At 41.6% G+C, this 18784-nt stretch overlaps 5 protein-coding genes across 6 annotated transcripts; 1 reads left to right on the top strand and 4 right to left on the bottom strand.

Moving 5' to 3' along the window:
* Window positions 1-111: 111 nt before the first annotated feature.
* Window positions 112-2887, bottom strand: lrrc14b (leucine rich repeat containing 14B). Its single transcript, XM_034545506.1, has 3 exons — window positions 2515-2887; window positions 1677-2305; window positions 112-1198 (listed from the first exon to the last, which is right to left on the bottom strand). The coding sequence occupies exons 1-3, from the start codon at window positions 2788-2790 to the stop codon at window positions 520-522; spliced, it is 1584 nt and encodes a 527-aa protein (XP_034401397.1). The 5' UTR covers window positions 2791-2887; the 3' UTR covers window positions 112-519.
* A 586-nt stretch (window positions 2888-3473) lies between these two features.
* Window positions 3474-10317, bottom strand: LOC117739069 (protein naked cuticle homolog 2-like). The gene is made up of 9 exons (XM_034545347.1): window positions 9831-10317; window positions 9708-9734; window positions 9540-9619; window positions 6317-6371; window positions 5860-5951; window positions 5515-5610; window positions 4900-5035; window positions 4627-4770; window positions 3474-4517 (listed from the first exon to the last, which is right to left on the bottom strand). Exons 1-9 carry the CDS (start codon window positions 9853-9855, stop codon window positions 4087-4089), a joined length of 1086 nt encoding a protein of 361 aa, XP_034401238.1. The 5' UTR covers window positions 9856-10317; the 3' UTR covers window positions 3474-4086.
* Window positions 10318-10892: 575 nt separating this feature from the next.
* gatad1 (GATA zinc finger domain containing 1) lies at window positions 10893-13548 on the bottom strand. 2 transcript variants are annotated; one of them, XM_034545864.1, is made up of 7 exons: window positions 13435-13548; window positions 12805-13081; window positions 12541-12681; window positions 12033-12155; window positions 11855-11914; window positions 11465-11648; window positions 10893-11384 (listed from the first exon to the last, which is right to left on the bottom strand). In XM_034545864.1, the coding sequence occupies exons 3-7, from the start codon at window positions 12664-12666 to the stop codon at window positions 11194-11196; spliced, it is 684 nt and encodes a 227-aa protein (XP_034401755.1). In that variant the 5' UTR covers window positions 12667-12681; window positions 12805-13081; window positions 13435-13548; the 3' UTR covers window positions 10893-11193. The 2 variants fall into 2 exon arrangements, with proteins under 2 accessions (XP_034401755.1, XP_034401754.1); XM_034545863.1 differs by having other exon boundaries at window positions 12541-13081.
* chrac1 (chromatin accessibility complex subunit 1) lies at window positions 13453-15786 on the top strand. Its single transcript, XM_034545866.1, has 3 exons — window positions 13453-13635; window positions 13772-13898; window positions 14680-15786. Exons 1-3 carry the CDS (start codon window positions 13483-13485, stop codon window positions 14769-14771), a joined length of 372 nt encoding a protein of 123 aa, XP_034401757.1. The 5' UTR covers window positions 13453-13482; the 3' UTR covers window positions 14772-15786.
* A 246-nt stretch (window positions 15787-16032) lies between these two features.
* On the bottom strand, window positions 16033-18308 carry si:ch211-57n23.1. Its single transcript, XM_034545865.1, has 3 exons — window positions 18208-18308; window positions 16890-17448; window positions 16033-16338 (listed from the first exon to the last, which is right to left on the bottom strand). The coding sequence occupies exons 2-3, from the start codon at window positions 17435-17437 to the stop codon at window positions 16197-16199; spliced, it is 690 nt and encodes a 229-aa protein (XP_034401756.1). The 5' UTR covers window positions 17438-17448; window positions 18208-18308; the 3' UTR covers window positions 16033-16196.
* Window positions 18309-18784: the final 476 nt, after the last annotated feature.

The following is an 18784-nucleotide window of genomic DNA, read 5'->3' as shown; positions in this document are numbered from 1 at the left end:
GTTACAAGTATACTTGCTCAATTCAGATCTGTTCCACGTTGCAAATATTTTCTGTTTACATTTCAAAATCCAGTTATATAAAACATTTAAACCAGAATAGTCATAAGAACATGTAAGAAAATATCTGAGGCAAACCTCATGTATCTACCATAACTACTATCTGTTTGGTTTACAGACTGTCGGATGTACCGAGATTAAAGTGATTCGCCGTTGAGACAATATCTTGTCAGGAATGGACGTCCCGTGTTACAGTCAAACAAATTTAGCTTACTTGATATACTTCCCCAGTCTGCCAGATATCTGAAGTAGCACTACATTAAAATAATTAGTAGTCTTATTAATTAGCCTAAAAATGCAGTCTTGAAAAGAACTGTCAACAAAGCATGAATTCATTATTTTTCTTTTTGGACACTAGGATTCGTGTCTGCTTTAAACAAATGTCTAGATTTGTGAAAACAATCTGAGTTCATGACCCCTCTCTGTCGGTGCATTTACTTAACCCCTACACAGGCCACCCCACTAATTTTCTGTCTGAGCCTCTGATCTCCTGTTGTCCACCTCAGTTATCCTACCAATGAAGTCCCCAATGACGGTGGTAAAAGATTTTAACATGGACACGCCGAGCTCTTTGCTGGTTTCATTAATCTCTGGGTCATAGGCCCCCATGAGTGGGGAGCACACCTCCACACTCCCTCTACCAGCTCCTTCCAGGATCCCCATCAGCTGACCCCTGACCTCCAGAAACAGCTCCTTGTTGTACAGCATTAAATCAGAATCGTTAAGAGGATAAGTGACATCCTCAGAGTAACACTGTCGGGGAACTGGCATCTCTATGTATTTTAACTTAGGAAACCCCACAGATAGCATTGAGAATAACCTCCGCAGGGCTGCAGAGGTCAGAGGGTTCCCCAGGAGTTTGAGCTCCTCGAGCCCCTGACAGCAAGTCAGAGAATTAGTGAAGGCGTCCATGTGCTCGTCCTCTATGTTACATTCTTCAAGGGCCAAGCTGACCAATGTGGCTGAGCAACGGCAGAGCAGTTTGTGGAAACAGGTGGGGAAAGAGCTGAAGATGTCATGTCCGCTGATGTCCAGACGGACCAGGAACTCACTGTGGAGGCTGTTCGACAGGTAGGTCATGTCCAGACGGTTCAGGCTGCAATTGGCCAACTCCAAGCACTGCAGTGGAGTGTTGAGGGGACTGGGTAAAGAAAAGAGAGGGGGGGAAATGATTGTGGGATGAAAGGTCCAGAAATTCTGCCTACTTTTTTTTAACAGAATTGTCATTTTTTCTGTAGTGAATAGCAAGCAGATACAAATTATGGTTTGTGTTGGTCCTAATGAAGGATTTGTTATTGGTGCTAGAAATGCATAGTTCTATCTTTTTGGAAGTACATTTTCCATTTTAACTACATCCAGCATGTTTATGGCTAACCTGCTGCTTGGGCCAGGTGCAGCCACTCTATTGTCATATCAACAATTTTAACAACAACATTCCTCACATTGTTAAACAAGAACCCCAAAGCAGCAATGTGCTATGACTAAGTTATCATGATTATTGTGAGCTATAATAAAGCTTTCAATGTTGCAAAGAGCATCTAAGAGCATCTCACCCACATAACTAGGAACAAGGAGCCCTTGTTGTCTCTCTTCATCCCTCCCTTTGTTCATTAACTCACTTGAGCAGTCTGCGTAGGTGTCCAGTTAGAGTTGAGAAACCAACAAGGAGCTCAGTCAGGTCGCTCAGTTTAGCCAGCAGGTTACCAATGAGGGACAGCACATCATCATCATCAGAGCCCAACCTCCTGATATCTAACGCTCCAGCCGGCACAGTCAAAGACTGTAATTTAGGGAATTCCATTTTGGATAGCAGCACCTCCAAGTGTGTGGCCTCCAGGGGAACATTGTGGACTACCTCCAGCTTTAAAATGGATCCACTGTCTGCGAGGCTGAGAACATGGAAAAGCTGCTTGAGGGAGAGGGAATCAGCCCGAAAACTGACAAAGCGAAGCTTCAGTGGACAGTAGCGGAGGAGGAGGAAGGTTTGAGCCACCAGCTCATAGTTGCGGCCTGTGACAAAGCCGTTCAGACGCACATCAATAGATGTTTCAAAGGCAGATGGGGACACGTCGTTGGCTTGCATGGCCACCATGGTCTCATAGCACATTTGGGTGAGGAGGTAGGTTCTTGCCCATCGACCCAGTGTGGATTGGCAGGGGCAGGGCTGGTGCTCGACATCCCTCAGGGCAGTCAGGTCCACCACATGCAGGCTCTTGGCGTATGTACTCGGAGGAGACAGCACATAATCCTTTGACAAGCAAGGGGAAATTATTGAAGTGGTTCTCTAGTCAAGCTATAACTATTTATGATGATTGCATGACAATAACAAGTCAACGCAGGTCTTTTTTAAGCCAATGAGGCCACAAACAGAACTGAAAAACATGGCACAAGCAAACGTGCAACTAAAACATGAGGATGACATCAACATGACAAGTCATCTTAAGACCACCGAAGTACCTTTAGGCCAGTCAGAATCGACTCCAAACAAAGCCGGCAAGTGCGGGAGGTGAGGTCCATCTGACAGTCGGCTGTTTCTCCCAGAAGCCGGTGTAGGTCGAGCACAGGAAGAGGCCATGCCTGGACCAAAACACGCAGCAAGTCAGCCTGCTCATGGAGGTAGCAGGCCTTGAAGAGAAGTGGGTAGAGGTTAAAAGACACACAGTTGAGGTTCTCCATAGCACCTGGCCCACTCTGAACGAAGCCCTCGGCAGCAAGGAACCGCAGGGACTTCATGTTTCCAGGTTTTCTTTACCAACAGGTCTGAGTGTCCTGGTTGTTGAGAGCTGCCGTTGAACGGCTCTGTGGTCGCTGCTTTGTTGATCTTCTTCTGTTGCCGTCCGTCTAGGTGTGTTTGTCTAGACCCTGGCTTGCTGTGCTAAGGCACAGGGGTCGTGTGGTAGATAAGCGAGAGGCGGTTATTAATAGAAACAGCTGTCTCACGCCCAGCGTCAGGCACTGTGTCTATTTGCAACTTTTGCCAGAGAGATAAGTAGGAACAACATCTGAATGCCACTGGGACACTTGTCACTATTCACAGCACCTCTTTGTGAGGCCAACACTACTCACATGAGCTGCAAGGACCAAAGAAAACAACATTGTGAGAGCAGAATTAGAACAGCAATACAGGAACCATCAAATCTCTGACTATGATAGAGAAACGTCCTCAGTTCGTAATGTTAAATGCATTTGAGCAGGCAGCTGATGATAAGATGGTTATCTACTTTTTGGTACATCCACTTTTCCCCCAAACCTGCCTTAGTGAATGGCTTTTGCTACTCTCAAATTACATCACATGGTTGCAATGCATTATGGTCTCTTGAGGCTACTTTCAGTGGAGACATGGGGGTCTCTACCTTTTCCATGATGGATTTATGCTGATATAAACAGAGGTGCTGTAAACAATCCCAATAGCTGTTTATTTATTTATGACAAAACATTGTTTCAGACTGATGACACATATTTTGCTATGCTGCACAAATCTCTAAACATACGCCTGTATGTTTAGAGATTGCAAATAGTGGTTGTCTTGCCGTTATTGAGTAAAAGTTGTCACTACAAAGCATAGAAGAAAGCATGGGAAAGAAAGCATGGACATTGTGTGAATGTGAACAGTGAACTGAGAAATGATTCATTGTCATTAAATGTTTGGGGCAGGAAGACATACTGTATATTAGTTTAGGATATTAATATATTCAAACCAAATGTATTGCTACAAAACGTGCATTTAAATAATTTTAAAGCCAAGTGTAAATCTACCTGAGAGGAACCTGTCAATCTAAATAGCTAGAGAGGTAGAATTCAATACACATTTAACTGACCATTACTGGATTTAGTGAAGGCAATCTTTTATGTTTGTTTGCATTAGATATCAGTGCTTCAGCCTGATTCCACTACACACTGAATATAATGTAAATGGGAGATTCAAAGACCTGCTGAGTTGCATTTAACCTCCAAAACAATCACATTTCAGGTCCATAGTCTACACACCACCTCTTCTCACCGGTCTCATATGTTTTTAAAGTGCATTATTTATGAAGGGTGGTGGTGGTGGTGATGATGATGATGGTGGTCATGGTGGTGATGGTGCTCATGTCTTTGGGATTGAGAGGACTGAAGGTTGGAAAATATTTCCCTATCTCCCGCCGCTGTGGATTGAAAGTGCGAGGCATTTTGTACCCTGGAGCGAACCCTCTTGCTGTGACTCCGTTGCAGGACGCTATGTGCTGCAGGTGGAGGCTGGGAAGGATGGCACCACGAAGCAGGGTGTTGACCATGTAACCTGCAAGACTTCCCCTGTCCTGCATTCCTGTCTTTCCCCGCCGACACAGCCTTGCTTTTTAGGCAATGAGGGATAGAGAGGCCTCTGGGAGACTCCGGGGAGATGTAGTTCTCTCCGACCACCACAGGGTGGTGCTTAGGAGCAGAGCGAGCATCCTGACTGGGCTCCTGAGAGAGCGATTCTGGGGGGGGGGAGAACAACTTTTATTTAATTTCTTTCCGGAGGACAGTTCTTGAATTAAGTGTTTATAGGTGGCACACACCTATACAGCAATAGAGGAGTTTCTCTACCTGTATTGTCAAACTTGGAGGTATAGTTTTCAATGCCAGCTAGATCCAGGTAGTGGTTTCTGCGCTCTATGTTTTCTTCCACGCAATAAAAACTTCTTACTGAGTTTCCTGCCTCCTGAGATGCACTCTGCTCCTTCTCTGTTGCTGTTTTTAAAAAGAGAGAATGACATTATCATCACATCAGTTAAATACCACTGGTCAGACACATAAGATAATCTATGTGTCCCTCAAATTATGTTGTACAGTTACTAGAACCACAATTTGTTTTATTACCTATTTGTAAGATGTTCTCAGGGTCAGCTGCTGGAGTTACAACAAGCTTTATCTTCAGGGGTGTGGGGCCACCGTAAGGCCGCTTGACTGACGCCTCTAGAACCTCATATATGGAGTGTATCAGACTAGGCATGTCCTGGAGAGAACACGCACGCACGCACGCACGCACGCACGCACGCACGCACGCACGCACACACACACACACACACACACACACACACACACACACACACACACACACACACACACACACACACACACACACACACACACACACACACACACACACACACACACACACACACACACACACACACACACACACACACACACACACACACACACACACACACACACACACACACACACACACACACACACACACACACACACACACACACACACACACACACACACACACACACACACACACACACACACACACACACACACACACACACACACACACACACACACACACACACACACACACACACACACACACACACACACACACACACACACACACACACACACACACACACACACACACACAGTGTACAAGCCAAACTGAAATGGTGCTTAATTTGGACAATATGTATGAAAGGAACTTACTTCTTTGGTGACCTTGCCACTGTTGTCAAAGTTGTACAGTGTGAAGACCCACTCCTGCTGAGTGTCCTCATCAGGCACCATGTTACAATCTGTGACCTGTATGTGCACATATCGTCAGGAAAACAAGCTTTTATTTTTTTTTAAATTAGTAGAATTTAAGTTTACAGTAATTTATGTTGTGCGATTTGATTACAATACATTGTTGATTAGTATCAGAAGTGTAACTTTACAAAGAGTCAGTACTATAAATATACAGACAAACTAGAATCTCACCTATCTGGTATTTCGAGTTGATTGGAAAGTACAAAAGGGATTTGTTGCAGGGATAAAGCAATATACACTCACATTAGCATGGCTGTTCCTCTTCTTGGCTTTTTTATTGACCTGGAAGTGGATGCTGTTACCTTGATCAGGTGTCTTCTTTGGTGGCAGAACCACTAAACAACACACAGAGCTGGACTATAAACGTCGTTATCCAGTAGACTCACAGTTTGAGGCCAACTATTATAATCGTGTTAACATACTGCACCTTTCCAATTAAGTTAACCCTCGTTTTAAGCTCCGTTTTTAATAAACATTTAGCAGCAAAGAGGAAACTAACAGAATCCAAAAGGTGGAATGTTTCCCACACAAACATTTCATTATTTCCTTTTCACCTGCTAAAGAATAGAGGTGACCTTTAAAAGCGTTTATAAAAGCTCTGATAATGTACAACATATACACAATAATAATCAAGCCAATTAGAATACATAGAAAGTGAGAAATGTCAATACGGTGCATGTTTAAGCAGTTCTCTACTCACCTTTAAGGTTGCAGTTATGGTCAGACCTGTTTGCTCTCAATTCTACGTACAGGTTCTGTTAAAAGAGTGACAGAGTTTAAATCAACAAAGAGCCCACATGTAAAAGAGGGAGGTAGAAACAAAAGAGGAAGCAATTAAGAGCTGTTCATGTCCCATGAGTGTGAGGATTGGTCTCCAGATGTGAGCAATTCTGAACACAAGTGGGTTTTGTGTCTTTCTAGGAAAACTGTCATTGACTCCTTCAATTTCTGTCAAGAAAATGGCATGTTCAACATATTTGATCCGATGAAGCAGTGATGTGAATCTTTCTTCATTTCCCTACAGAAATTAAAATACAGAAATATTATAGGTGAGACAGTGAGACTGCAAAGGAGAAAGAAAAGGAGGTTTGGGCATTTCATAGTTGGTTGTCCTCTTTAAATTGTTGACATCTTGAGCTTTTCTTCAGTCATGTAACTGACATGTCCCTGAAGTTTCACATGATAATTAAATGTAAAATCATGAAGCCAGATTTACTAGAGAAAGTCAATTCCAACCACTGGGATGCAGAATCACCCTATTTAAATGAATCACCCTATTTAAATGCCTTAGTGAACTATAAAACTAACGTTCATATCCATTTCTGTGATGAAGAGAAACCATCTGATCAAACATACTCGCTCCTCTCTCAGGAACCAGTCTGCCCGGCAGCTCCAACAAGACTCTGCTCATCTCTCAACACAACAGTCCATCACTCCCGTCACACTGTTGCTCCGGCGGATACAGATGAGTGTGCGCCCTCACACCCAAATACATAACACACCAATCTCTCGCCACACCCTCGTCTCTGCCTGCTGGGAAGCTTTGATGCTGGGTTGTATTTCAGGGGAGAGAGGGTGGGAAGTGGATGAGATGGTGCAGGTAGCAGAAAGGTGTGCACGCGATGGAATCAGCATTCTGTTTTAAACCCTCATTAGACATCAGCCTTCCATCCGTCCATCCCGATATCACAGAGTTTCAAATGTCAACCAAACACTAGCTGCCTTTGTCTCAGCAAGAATGTGCAACAGCCTTTCTGATAACTTGATACCTGGATAAGAAGTTTCTCTGTGGGGACGCACACATGGAGACATGATGCTCTGGTCACTTCAGTACTCTCATATTCATGGCAACAAGCTGCAGTGACTTTGGTTTTAAGTGTCCATAAAACAGTATATGAATTATGAAACAACCCCATAAAAAAAGTTATCGGAAGACAACAACACTATCTTATCACACCAATAAGAAAACTACACATTCTGGAGTGGTTTTCTAATAAAAGAGGCAAGTGACAAAACAAATTGGGTTTCTTGGGTGGATTTTAGCCAAAGAAAATATAAAACACCTTTTCAACACTTAAAGTAATGTGTGCACACTCAAGACAGAAAAACATAGGTACAAATGTTGTTAAGTGGATTGAAAGGTAGATTCCCAGTGCAAACTAAATAACGAAATAATCAAAAATCTAAGTAAACACCTATGGGTTATGTTGTCAGACAATATGAGACTGCACAATTAATAATAAATCATTTTTACTTTATATACCCCCCCACACACACACACACAAACACACACACTGAGAAAAGGATGTTGAGTCACAGCTATTTGACAGGTAAATGTGTAAATATTCTGTTCAGGGTTTTACTGAGAGCTGGTGCACTGGCTAGCTTAACAAACTAGAATACACAAACATTTCTCTAACTATCTTTTATTTCATTAAAAAAAACATCACATTTATCTCAGCGATCGTTTTCAGGGTGTCTGTTTTTATCTGTGGAAAAAATCTCTTAAAATGTAAAGTTATGAGTTTCATATCAAGAACACGAAAATAAGGATCACGTAAGACAGCAGACAGAAAACAACGTAAAATATCTAATAAATTATGCCGTCTTTGCCGTTTACAGTCGTGGTGTCATGGAGATTTAAACTATATTAGGGTGGAAAATCTAATCGCAGGAAGATCTCTGCATTAACAAGCACATAAACTCCACCACAAGCTTTTAAACAACTTGGCAGAGTCAGCATCTTTTTCCAAAATGTGGAACTTTCCAGACCTTTCATACAGGACTTCATAAACCTCGAAACAACAACACAACTCACAAACTCTCTTGACTTTTGCAGTTGTGCTATAAGATCAAACAAGCTGACGAAAAGTGAAACTGGCATGCTGCTAGTTTTTCTGTTTTTACCTTTACATAATTTACTGTTTCTACAATCTTTGAAATCTGGTTTCATATAATCACTTTGTTTATGGTTAATAGAACACTATGTGACCATTTTCCTGAAATAAAACTTAATGAAGAGGACGTTTTCTCTTCAACAGTATCATAGTGAATGCTTCATTAATGCCAACAGTCTACATGTGATGCCACTTACGCAATCAAACACCCACAGAACACCCACTCCCCACATCTTTTTCCTCTCCCCCTCTCACAGTCTGTGTGACTGGAGAAGCAAAGCAGTACCAGATGTGGAGACTTTTTTTTCCAGCTGGATATAAAGAACTTGCTGTTTGGAGAGGGTGGCTGTGTTGCACTTCATAGACTTGGAAGTCTCTTTATAGAGAAGGAGGAGTAAAGGGCGGAAGAATAAATACACGACTACCTCGAAAGATCTTTTATGTCTCTTGGATTTGATGTGCGCAAATACAATTTATCCCACAACCGGCTTAAGTGACATGAAGCTTTTGGCAACGCAATAAACCAGTGTTTTTATTGCTTATTTTGTCTGAATAGAAATAGACTTTCACAAATTGTTTATATAAAATTCTCATACATTTAAGAAGAAGTTCTGGAGGAGAAATCTGCCCTTTAAATACGTATTGTGTGTATGTGTAGATATTATCAATTTAAAGTCAGGTCCAGTCTTTTCTTCGCTTGATTCATAAAAGAAAAACAACTTCCGCACTCTTTAAGATGATCAGTATCTCTCTAAATTATTGGCTATCTTATCAATAACATCTCTCTTGTTTGGATGCGATTAACAATGTGCAGTTTCAGGTGATTATATATCTCCTTCCATTAAAGCGTAAAGTCTATCTGGAGATCAACAACAACAGAGCCAAAGGAAACCTAAAACAAGCATTGTGGGATCTCTTGTTGTGCAATCCCCTCGGGGTTGAGTTTTACTTGGGTCTGTATATGTGTGAGACCAATAAGATGATGGATAATATATATGCAATAATCATAAAACATACATGTTATACCTCTGTCAGTTTTGTTTTGTGGATGCGAATGAGCTCCAGCTCGCTTTGACAGGTCAGCACATTGGAAACCAAACTACCACCTGCAGAACACAAGACTATTTGTGAACATTAAAGAACTCGTCAAAAGTAGTCATGTTGCTTGTACAGTTTCCGTGGTGTCTGGCTTACCTTCAGGACTCTGTCTGCGTTTCGAAACTGTCCAAACAATGAGAGAAAAGAGAATATAATGAATTTCATCATACATTTTTTTTCCCAAAAAAACATTTTATGTCATGTCATAAAACACCTCACCAAGTTTGGACTGGAATTTGCCCATATTCCTCCCTGTTCATTTGATCAAGAAAAGTTCAAAATGTACAATCCATGAGGGCAGAATTAAATGTGACATCTATGGAAGAGCACCAGGCGAGGTGACTCCTTTGAAGTGACTCAGAGATCCAAGAATACAGCGGCAGAGCGAGAGGATTCATCCCTGTACACTTCCTTCTTTGGTTAAAGTCGGTTCGGATGATTATAGGTAATAATGAAGCTCCGTTAGTGAATAGGACATGCACGTGGGAGATGTAGTCCTTTTCACGGCGATATGTTTATTTTTTGGGGATAGATTTTTAATTTTACTCAATTAGCTGCTGGCTAGTTAACCAGCTGGTTTGTTTACAACAATTAACAGGAGAAGTGTCCTTCTGCCAAACAAAAGTTACTACGAACATAATCCAGGCAACGAACCTACGTGGTCAAGTTTAGGAAAGATCCAGGTTTGGGTTCAAATAAACTCTTTCAACTGAAAGCCCGGATGGCAAACTTCTCCCGGACAAAGAGCAGAACTGAGGTAAAAGTACTACTAGCCAATCACAGCCAAGTAGGGCGGGACTAGTGAAATATGAAAGTCTATAATATACACCGGTTTAGTGTCGTGGACCAGGCAACCTCGCCGCATGTATCCCTACATAGGACTGATGGCGAAGTATTTTTGGCTCATGGGAATATTGCATGACAGTAGTGTAGGGATGTGAATGACTTACTTTGATAAGATCCAAATCTGCATTATCTTAATGATGTATTAAGGAGAACAATGCTTGGACCACCATTTTTGTTACCACATTACATAACAATCATCATTTTACAGTCTCTCAAGACCACACCACACCACTGGAGAGCATCATCATCATCATCATCATACAACTCACCTGCAAATGAGGTGAATATCCAGTGGGTGTTGAAACAATGGACACATCAGATCTACAGTATACTGCAGAATCTTGTGCATGGACACTTTAAAAATGCACAGCAATTACAGTTCTTCAGTTTCTATCATCGTAACTTTGAAAACAGCATCTTTTGTCACAATTAAAGTTATATTTACAGTTTAATTCACAAAAAGGAAAAAAAACAAGGTAAAAGACTATTGCCACCACAGCAACACAATCAATGAATAAATACAATTTTATGAAACAATCACAGACAAAGTGATGATGGAGAAGAGCTTTCTTGTTTATAACTACAGAAAAAAGTAAAATGTAAACAACTCGATCGCAATTACAACTGGTATGTGAAGGCATGGCTGTGGCGAAACATTTTTTGGTTTTCATTATATTACATAAATGTACATGCGTCTGTTTAAAAGCAACAGACTGAAGTCCATATCACAGCTGTGTTAACTGCTGCCACTGACAGACTCTTTAACAGTGGGGGCTGGTGTCGGTCCTATGTGGGTCCAGATGTAACCTTTTTCTGGTCGGATGGGGATGGTGGGGAACGGAGAGCTCCGCGACTTGAAATACTCAGAGGGGGCGTGACACACAAACTCCAGGTACTCCATCTTTCTAGGCAGATCCTCCTCTGGACCTAAAACAAAACAGATGATTCTTAACTTTTCACAAAAATGTCTTGAAAATGGGAAAACAATTGAATCTCCTATTGCTCACCAACAATGTATGTCCCAGGATCAAACAGGTCATTTGGGCTGGCCTGTGTGGGGATTAACCAGGTCAGTGCAGCACTCTTTTCACAGTACTGGTCCTGCACGAATCCTCGAATCTGAGCATAGTACGGCTTCCCATCTTCCTCATCGGTTACCTTGATCACATCTCCTGTCTGGTAGTATACACCCTAAGAATAAAAGTATAAATATTAAGAAGGGAAAAAAAAGTCTGGTTCCTTCTGTCATCACTGGATGAAGGTTTAATACAACGGTCAGTTGAATATGCAATAAGATGAAGAAATGCTGAAAACAGATCAGGAAATACTTTCAGATGGAAATGGGATAGATCAATTATATATTGAGCAGGAAAGAGAGGTCAAAATAAACACCATACCTTATAAAATACAGATTCTGCTGTGATGATTGTTGTAACAGATTCTGGTGCTTTGATTGGCTGAGGAAAGAGATCACACACACACACACACACACACACTGGGGTCAAATACATACATTAATAGGACAGCACAACAAGAGAACAAACTAAATTTGCTTTTCATACGTCTCCAACTTACATTTTTAAGTTTGAATATGTGTCTTCTCCCCTTTCCTTTTGTTGACACCTTCTTCTCAGACGCAGGAGCTTTGTACTTGGTGCTTCTCAGCCGTGCAGACCTCCTGTGGATCTCCTGCTTGGACTAAAAGCAACACAACACGGGTATTTAAGCTTCGACTCAGCACAAGGTGCCCGGCTGTGTTGACATTTATTCATACAAACAGTAGTATTGCCTAGGTCTCAGTGGAATTCACAGCATCAACACTGAAATATAAGGAAACATCCTCAAGTCCCTGTAGAGTCACCAAGGGCCGCTCTGGAACTTATTATAATTACTAAAGATAACTCCCCTATGATGCCGTTTTCGCTTGAGGAAGTACTTCCAAGTAAAGCTTCCTAAACAGTTCACATAGTGGGAGGTGAAATATATCTAAGAGTGACGGTTCCCTTTAAAATAACCACAGAGTCTGGGCTGCACCCAAGAGGAACATTACATGTGAAAAGCACATTTACACTCAGTAACCAACCTGCTTCCCCCCGCAATTGCTGGGCTGAGTGATGGAGGACATGGAGGGTCCTGATGCGCCGCCGCTGCAGCTCTTTCCGGTGCAGTTGTTGCACAGGATCTCTCCCTGGTTTCCTTTCTTCCACATCGAGGAAGAGTTCGTCTTGCAAACAGCACAGCATGGTTTCAAACCCAGCGGCATCGTTACGGATCAGTGAACGAGGAAATGAACGTTACTACAGAGCTCAGCAACGAGCCGACGGCTGCTCGCTCAGTTCCTGCTCACCGTGGGTCACCAACACCACCCTGACGCGCCTCCTTCAAACGACACGAATACAGAGACGGGTGTGTCCTTTCTGCGACGGGCGTGACAATAGATTAATTGCAATAATTACGACAGCATCTAATTGCAAGCTGGACTGTTTATGTTCGCAGCCAAATCACCGCCATTGCGAACGCCACTGTTTCTTCTTCTTTGCCTCTTTGACGTCGGCTCTTCTTCGGTAGTTTCCTTAGTCAAGCGCCTCCACCGGTCCGGATGAGAACTCAACCTGTGTATTGCGCTTTTATTGTTGGAGACCAAATAAACGTAATTATTAATTGATTAATACAAAACTAGTATGACGGAATACAGTTAAAATATTCAGGGTAAAACAAAAAAAGTACACACATGTGTATGTGTTTAGTAAAACAGTCAGCAATAGAATAATACATGTTATTGTCCTAAAAGTATGAAACATATATGACAATAATAGTAATATTGGGACATTTCTGGGGGATAATTATGTTACGCAAAAATTCGTTTGCGACGCCAGCAGGTGGTAGTATCTAGTGAAACGGCCGCCAATCTCCCTTAATGCGAAGAAGAAGAAGAAGAAGAAGAAGAAGAAGAAACGCGTCATAGTTCAAAACATACTTCAAGTTCCGCCTGTCTGCCTCGGCGCCGCGCGAGTCCTTCACGAATATGTCTCAAAATACTCCAGACAAAGACGACCAGTCGTCAACTAACAAAAAAGCCATCTCCCTCCCGATATCCAGAGTGAGGTTGATAATGAAGAGCTCCCCCGACGTCTCGTGCATCAACCAGGACGCCCTGTTTCTGACTACCAAGGCAACAGTAAGCCGCCGCTCACCGGCTGCAGGGATTAGCGCTGTACAGCCGTGCGTTATTAGCACGCTGCTAGCTTCCTGTAAACATGCTCCATTGCACGTGTGAGTGTTCTGCTTCGCTGACTTGTGTTGTGTTGTTGAAGGAGCTGTTCGTGCAGCACCTGGCTGTGGCTTCGTTCAACAACGGCCCCGGAAAAGAAACCAACTCTCTCTGTTACACCGACCTGGCCAACGCCGCCGAGGAGACGGAGACCTTCCACTTTCTGACAGGTGAGACCCGGCGACAGCCCGGTGGACCGAGAGGGACTTCCTGCAGCGTGTAGTGTTGGGCCCTGCTAACTCTTAACCACTGAAACATTCAACATTAGAGTAGCCTGGAGCCTCCCAGAGCTCATGTGAGCGATGGCCTTGATACGATTATGTGTGTTTGTGTACGACAGGCTCAAATGAATACAGTCTAATTCAAAGGCCCTGCAATACATCTGATCCCCAGGAAGGTTACAATCAACTTTATGGTTTATGGATGCAGCAGTTTGTGGTATTGTGTTGCACATTTATACCCTCATTGATATAAATGGCTCTCACTAAACATTAGAAATGCAATACAACATCACAAACTACATAATGATCATGAAGTTGAATCAACACCTCGAACAGTTTCTGAAAATATCTGACAACAGTAGGATTTTTCTTTTTTGCAGTACGCTGTTAAACAATATTGAAGTAGATTTTTCCAGGAAATTTGTATATAATGCTATAAATCAATATTACAATATAAAACGATAGAGGATTTAATCCATCCTGTACATTTCTCCCCTACTCATCTTTTACTACAGCAACATTTTAATGGTTTCTATTGGCTTATTTCCCAACTCTAAAAGGTTATTCCTTATTTCCACAACCAGTCATCATTCAGACACTGTTTCAAAGCACTTCACATGGCTTAAAAAGTTGCAACAGTCAGGGACGGGATTTTACAGCTACAGTAAGAGGATAAATCTCAGTAAGAACGAGTTTGATGCAGTGTACTATTATTTTTATTTGTTTATAGATATCCTGCCTAAGAAGATCTTTGCTCGAGATTATCTTCAATCTTTGGAGCAAATGCAAGAAAATGACAACGACGACGACCCCGACTTTTAAAAAGGACATTGGCTGCATCTCACGTCCAGACAGATGTTATCAAATGTACAACAGATGTTATCAGATGTACAACAGATGTTATCAGATGTACGTGTCCCGTCATTCATCGAGAGCTCTGGCAGAAGAGACATCCTGAACTTTCTCAATGCTTTCAAATGCACTGAGAGAGTTCAGCGGTCGGGATAATGGAAGACATTAGTGGACATTGAACTGAAAGTAAAGCCACAAATGGGAACATGTGAAATCAAGTGAAGACTCAAGAGACCACCTTCAAACACATAGAAGTTGTACTGTATGTCTGAGTTAAATACTTAATGCCAGAAATCTACATTTCTAAACAAAGCTGTCTTAGATGAATTATAATGCAATCATGCCTCAATATTTTGAAGTTTTAGGATTGGCCTGGATTGGATCTTTTGAAGGTGTTCTGGTAACAATGTGTAATACATGTTGTCCTTATTTTGCATGCACAACAATTAGAGGTAAATGGTTTTCTCTTAACTTGCAGCCCTCTGTGGGCTAACTTCATGTAACAGAGCAAGACATAATATTACAGTTATGAGTTATGATTGCCTTTCAAATATTGGGTGAACACTTTATTTTACAGATGCTGTCAAACATTGATTTGAAGTGTCGATGTTACTGATTCTAAGTTATACATGATAGTTTTAAAATATATTGTTATGCATCAGTTACGAGTAGTTTATCATAATACTTAAAAGTTTAACTAATCAAAAGTGTGTGTGTGTGTGTGTGTGTATATGTATATGTGTATATGTATATATATATATATATATATATATATATATATATATATATATATACATATACACACGCGCATATATACACCTCTTTTCCCCCAACTTAACTACACAACAATGGGATGTGCATCTTTCCAAATGAAAATGTACAATCGGCCCAATAGAGGTGAATATTTAAAGTGTATATAACAGCTGACCACATCATCCATTATTTGTTTAGATTTGATATTAAAATAAAAGTTCATGCTGTCTTATATTCATGTTGCTTTGCATGTGTTTTACACCACAACCAAAGAGATACAGTTTATTCATGTTGAATGATGAGTTAAACAAGTGAATTCTTCTGTTCCCATGCATCTTCAAAAATGTATTTTTGCTTTACTTGAGGCAGCTAGTGTGACCATGAAATCTCCATGTGGAACATGTCTCAAACTGGAAAAAGAAAATGTGATTTATTATCTACATGTGCATCAAATCTCCCTGATAGTGAGGTTTATTTATCTCTGCTGATACCAGTTTACACATGTTACATGTTGGTGCTTTGATGACATACAGTGCATATCAAGTGTTAATAACATAATCCTGAGCATGCATGCATTTGCTACATTGTTAAACAATAATGCACATGAATACATTCATATAGGACAACCGGTCCATTTTATGGTCACTGCCGGATGAGTTTGTGCAGTCGAAGCTGCATGTTAAGCAAAGTATTCTCTAAAGTAGAAAAATGATTCTCCAGGATGTTTGCCATGTGCTCTCTTCCATGTATGGCGACTCTTGTGTTGGCAAGATGCTCCTTCATGCTGAAAGGGATGACAAACCACGTTTTTTTTCACACATTCAATGAAATAAAAGTCTGTTGTTTCACATCTAAGAGAGAGAAAGCATCGAGTTGCATTAATTGTCTGTAGCTGTTTTAGTGGCAGAGCCTTGTCTCAGCCAGATGACTCTGAAATGACTTCACTGTTTGTCTGGATGCTGTTTCCACTCTGTCTTCTTTGGCATTCAAGCAGCATTATGTTTAGACCAAACAAGTAACACTGATCCAGAGTTCCTGCCTCACTAACAATGATTTAGGAATAATCCCACAGCTGGCCTTGGATCAGAATTTACCAGAAACTTAATTTATTGGTCTCTTTACAGTAGCTTTGTGACTGGTCTCTGTAAAGTATATATATATATATATATATATATATATATATATATATATATATATATATATATATAAAATAAAGAAATCAGGGCTTCACATTATTTTAAAAGTAATGAATTATAGGAAGTTAGCCCCCTCCAACCCCAATAATTTGTATACAATTTCTTATGTTATTAAATTCATCAAATAGTCCATGCTCACCGTGTGAAGATTCCGTGCTCCTTCCCTTCTTTCCTTGTCTCCTCCAGAGATACAAACTCCTTCTCCATGGTCTGCATAGTTTCTACCACACTCAAGTGGTCAGAGTGGATGCCCTGGACCTCCTCTCTGGCTTGAAGTTTGTAGGAGACCCCGCCCTCCTCCACCCCGCTGGTAGTAGACACAGCCTGCAGGGAAGCCCTGTTCTGGAGGACAAGCAGACGAGACCTGGCAAACTCCTCGGGTCCAGCTATGTTTTCCCAGCAGATTGCAGAGGATGGTGGTAACCAAAAGCGCTGGGTGCAGTTGACTGGTTTTCCTGGGGTCTCTGTTATGAAGGGGCTGTCAGCAGGGAAGCTGTGGAGCAGGTGCAGAAGAGATGATCCAGAACCCCACTCCCAATCCTCAAGGTCTGGTTTCCCAGACTGTCGTTCGGGGGGTAAAGTAGGAAGAGGCCCTGCGGCACCTGCACCCTCTGCTGGGAAACAGACCCCCAGCAGGAGGGAGAAGGACAGGCAGAGCACAGCCCTGCTCACTGCCTCCCGGAGCATCTCCAAACGAGCTGAAACATGAACGCTAGATCAGAACTGTGTTCATATTTACACACGCACACGCACGTAATAGTTGGAAAGGCCATTTCCTGGCATCATGACAGACCTTATCCATGACAAATTGTTTACCCTGCAGTCTTTTCCTGTAACACAGCTTTCCTCTACCCGCAATTCCACACTATTTTGGGAAGCGTAAGTGAGCCATGATATCTATCCTAAATCTAATAAACAAAAATATATACTCACAATCCCATGCAGTTTCCAGAAGGACTATATTGTGCATGTGAAGTGATGGAGATTTTGATGGGCCAGTAAACTTCAATTTATTTTTCATAAAGTAAAGAATCACTGTGAGGCTTTTGATTGGCATACCAATATAGGCACAAAGACATATTACCTTAAAAATAAAAGTATACATCCTGTTACTTTTAATAATAAGAACAAGAAGGTTCATTGCAGCTGTACTATTGCCACATGTTTCTCTGTCAAAAACATACGTTTTTTTCGGTACAGCAGTTTATACATCTACAAAAAGCTGAAGCAGAAAGCTAGGTTATGTTTGACTTCTTATATGACTGTATGTCCGGAGGCTTTACTCTGATTGTGGTAGCTTCATGGTTTGCCAGCAGTAGACAGTTAGGAAGGGAAGCCTCACAGTTAATCCGAAACTCCTGATCACTGCAACGTTTCTATCTCATTAAAACCACCCTTTTCCTCAAATACCTTGCATCATTTTAACTCATGTCTCGTGTATGCAATTGTCTTCTTACCTTGTAAAGAAAGCGACGAAGCAGTCTGTGAGTGCCACGACGTTCCTCCAACGCCTGAAGTGGTCGGAAAGAATGAGTCGTTGACTGCAGTCTGTTACAAGCGATGTGAATCACTATTTACTGGCCGTGTAACAGCAGAGTCAGGAGCAAGGAGTTTCCATCAGGGTCTGTGGAGTAATTTAAGGAAACTTACCCCAAAGCACGTCAAGGACACTTGTAGTCTGGCTGGGAATCTGTCTCTGCCTTGCTAGCGCAAAAGCCAGACAGGTATGCTGGAAAGAGAAAGAGTCAGCTGCAGGACTTTTATGTAACCTACTTTATAAAAGTGAAAATCAAGTTTCAATGCTGCAGGATTGTATTTATTTTTTAGTAATGTGTTAATTTGCAGCGTTGTGTTCGTGTAACGATTTCAAGTCTGTGAGTCTGTGAATGCAGCAGGAGGTGTGATGCTCCTGGAATTTATGAGCCATTTTACAATGTCCGAAACGAACCAGGCTTGACAGCTAAACATCCTGTAATCGTACATGTGTACTGAAACAGTTTGTCATCGGTTCAGGTACTTCGTTGTGTCCTGCTG

Source organism: Cyclopterus lumpus, chromosome 11, assembly GCF_009769545.1.
Source record: "Cyclopterus lumpus isolate fCycLum1 chromosome 11, fCycLum1.pri, whole genome shotgun sequence".
NCBI classification, from domain to species: domain Eukaryota; kingdom Metazoa; phylum Chordata; class Actinopteri; order Perciformes; family Cyclopteridae; genus Cyclopterus; species Cyclopterus lumpus.
This window is presented reverse-complemented; position numbering and strand designations above follow the sequence as displayed.

Coding starts and splice junctions, on each gene's coding strand:
- lrrc14b (XM_034545506.1), bottom strand. CDS start 2,790: ATGAAGTCCCTGCGGTTCCTTGCTGCCGAGGGCTTCGTTCAGAGTGGG. Junction 2,306..2,514: donor CGATTCTGACTGGCCTAAAG/GTACTTCGGTGG, acceptor TGCTTGTCAAAG/GATTATGTGCTGTCTCCTCC. Junction 1,199..1,676: donor CACCTACGCAGACTGCTCAA/GTGAGTTAATGA, acceptor TTCTTTACCCAG/TCCCCTCAACACTCCACTGC.
- LOC117739069 (XM_034545347.1), bottom strand. CDS start 9,855: ATGGGCAAATTCCAGTCCAAACTTG. Junction 4,771..4,899: donor TGAGAACATCTTACAAATAG/GTAATAAAACAA, acceptor TTTTAAAAACAG/CAACAGAGAAGGAGCAGAGT. Junction 4,518..4,626: donor CTCCAAGTTTGACAATACAG/GTAGAGAAACTC, acceptor CCCCCCCCCCAG/AATCGCTCTCTCAGGAGCCC.
- gatad1 (XM_034545863.1), bottom strand. CDS start 12,720: ATGCCGCTGGGTTTGAAACCATGCTGTGCTGTTTGCAAGACGAACTCT. Junction 11,915..12,032: donor ACATATTCAAACTTAAAAAT/GTAAGTTGGAGA, acceptor CTCTTTCCTCAG/CCAATCAAAGCACCAGAATC. Junction 11,649..11,854: donor CAGAATCTGTATTTTATAAG/GTATGGTGTTTA, acceptor TTTTATTCTTAG/GGTGTATACTACCAGACAGG.
- chrac1 (XM_034545866.1), top strand. CDS start 13,483: ATGTCTCAAAATACTCCAGACAAAGACGACCAGTCGTCAACTAACAAA. Junction 13,636..13,771: donor TTCTGACTACCAAGGCAACA/GTAAGCCGCCGC, acceptor GTGTTGTTGAAG/GAGCTGTTCGTGCAGCACCT. Junction 13,899..14,679: donor GACCTTCCACTTTCTGACAG/GTGAGACCCGGC, acceptor ATTTGTTTATAG/ATATCCTGCCTAAGAAGATC.
- si:ch211-57n23.1 (XM_034545865.1), bottom strand. CDS start 17,437: ATGCTCCGGGAGGCAGTGAGCAGGGCTGTGCTCTGCCTGTCCTTCTCC. Junction 16,339..16,889: donor GAGCACGGAATCTTCACACG/GTGAGCATGGAC, acceptor CATCCCTTTCAG/CATGAAGGAGCATCTTGCCA.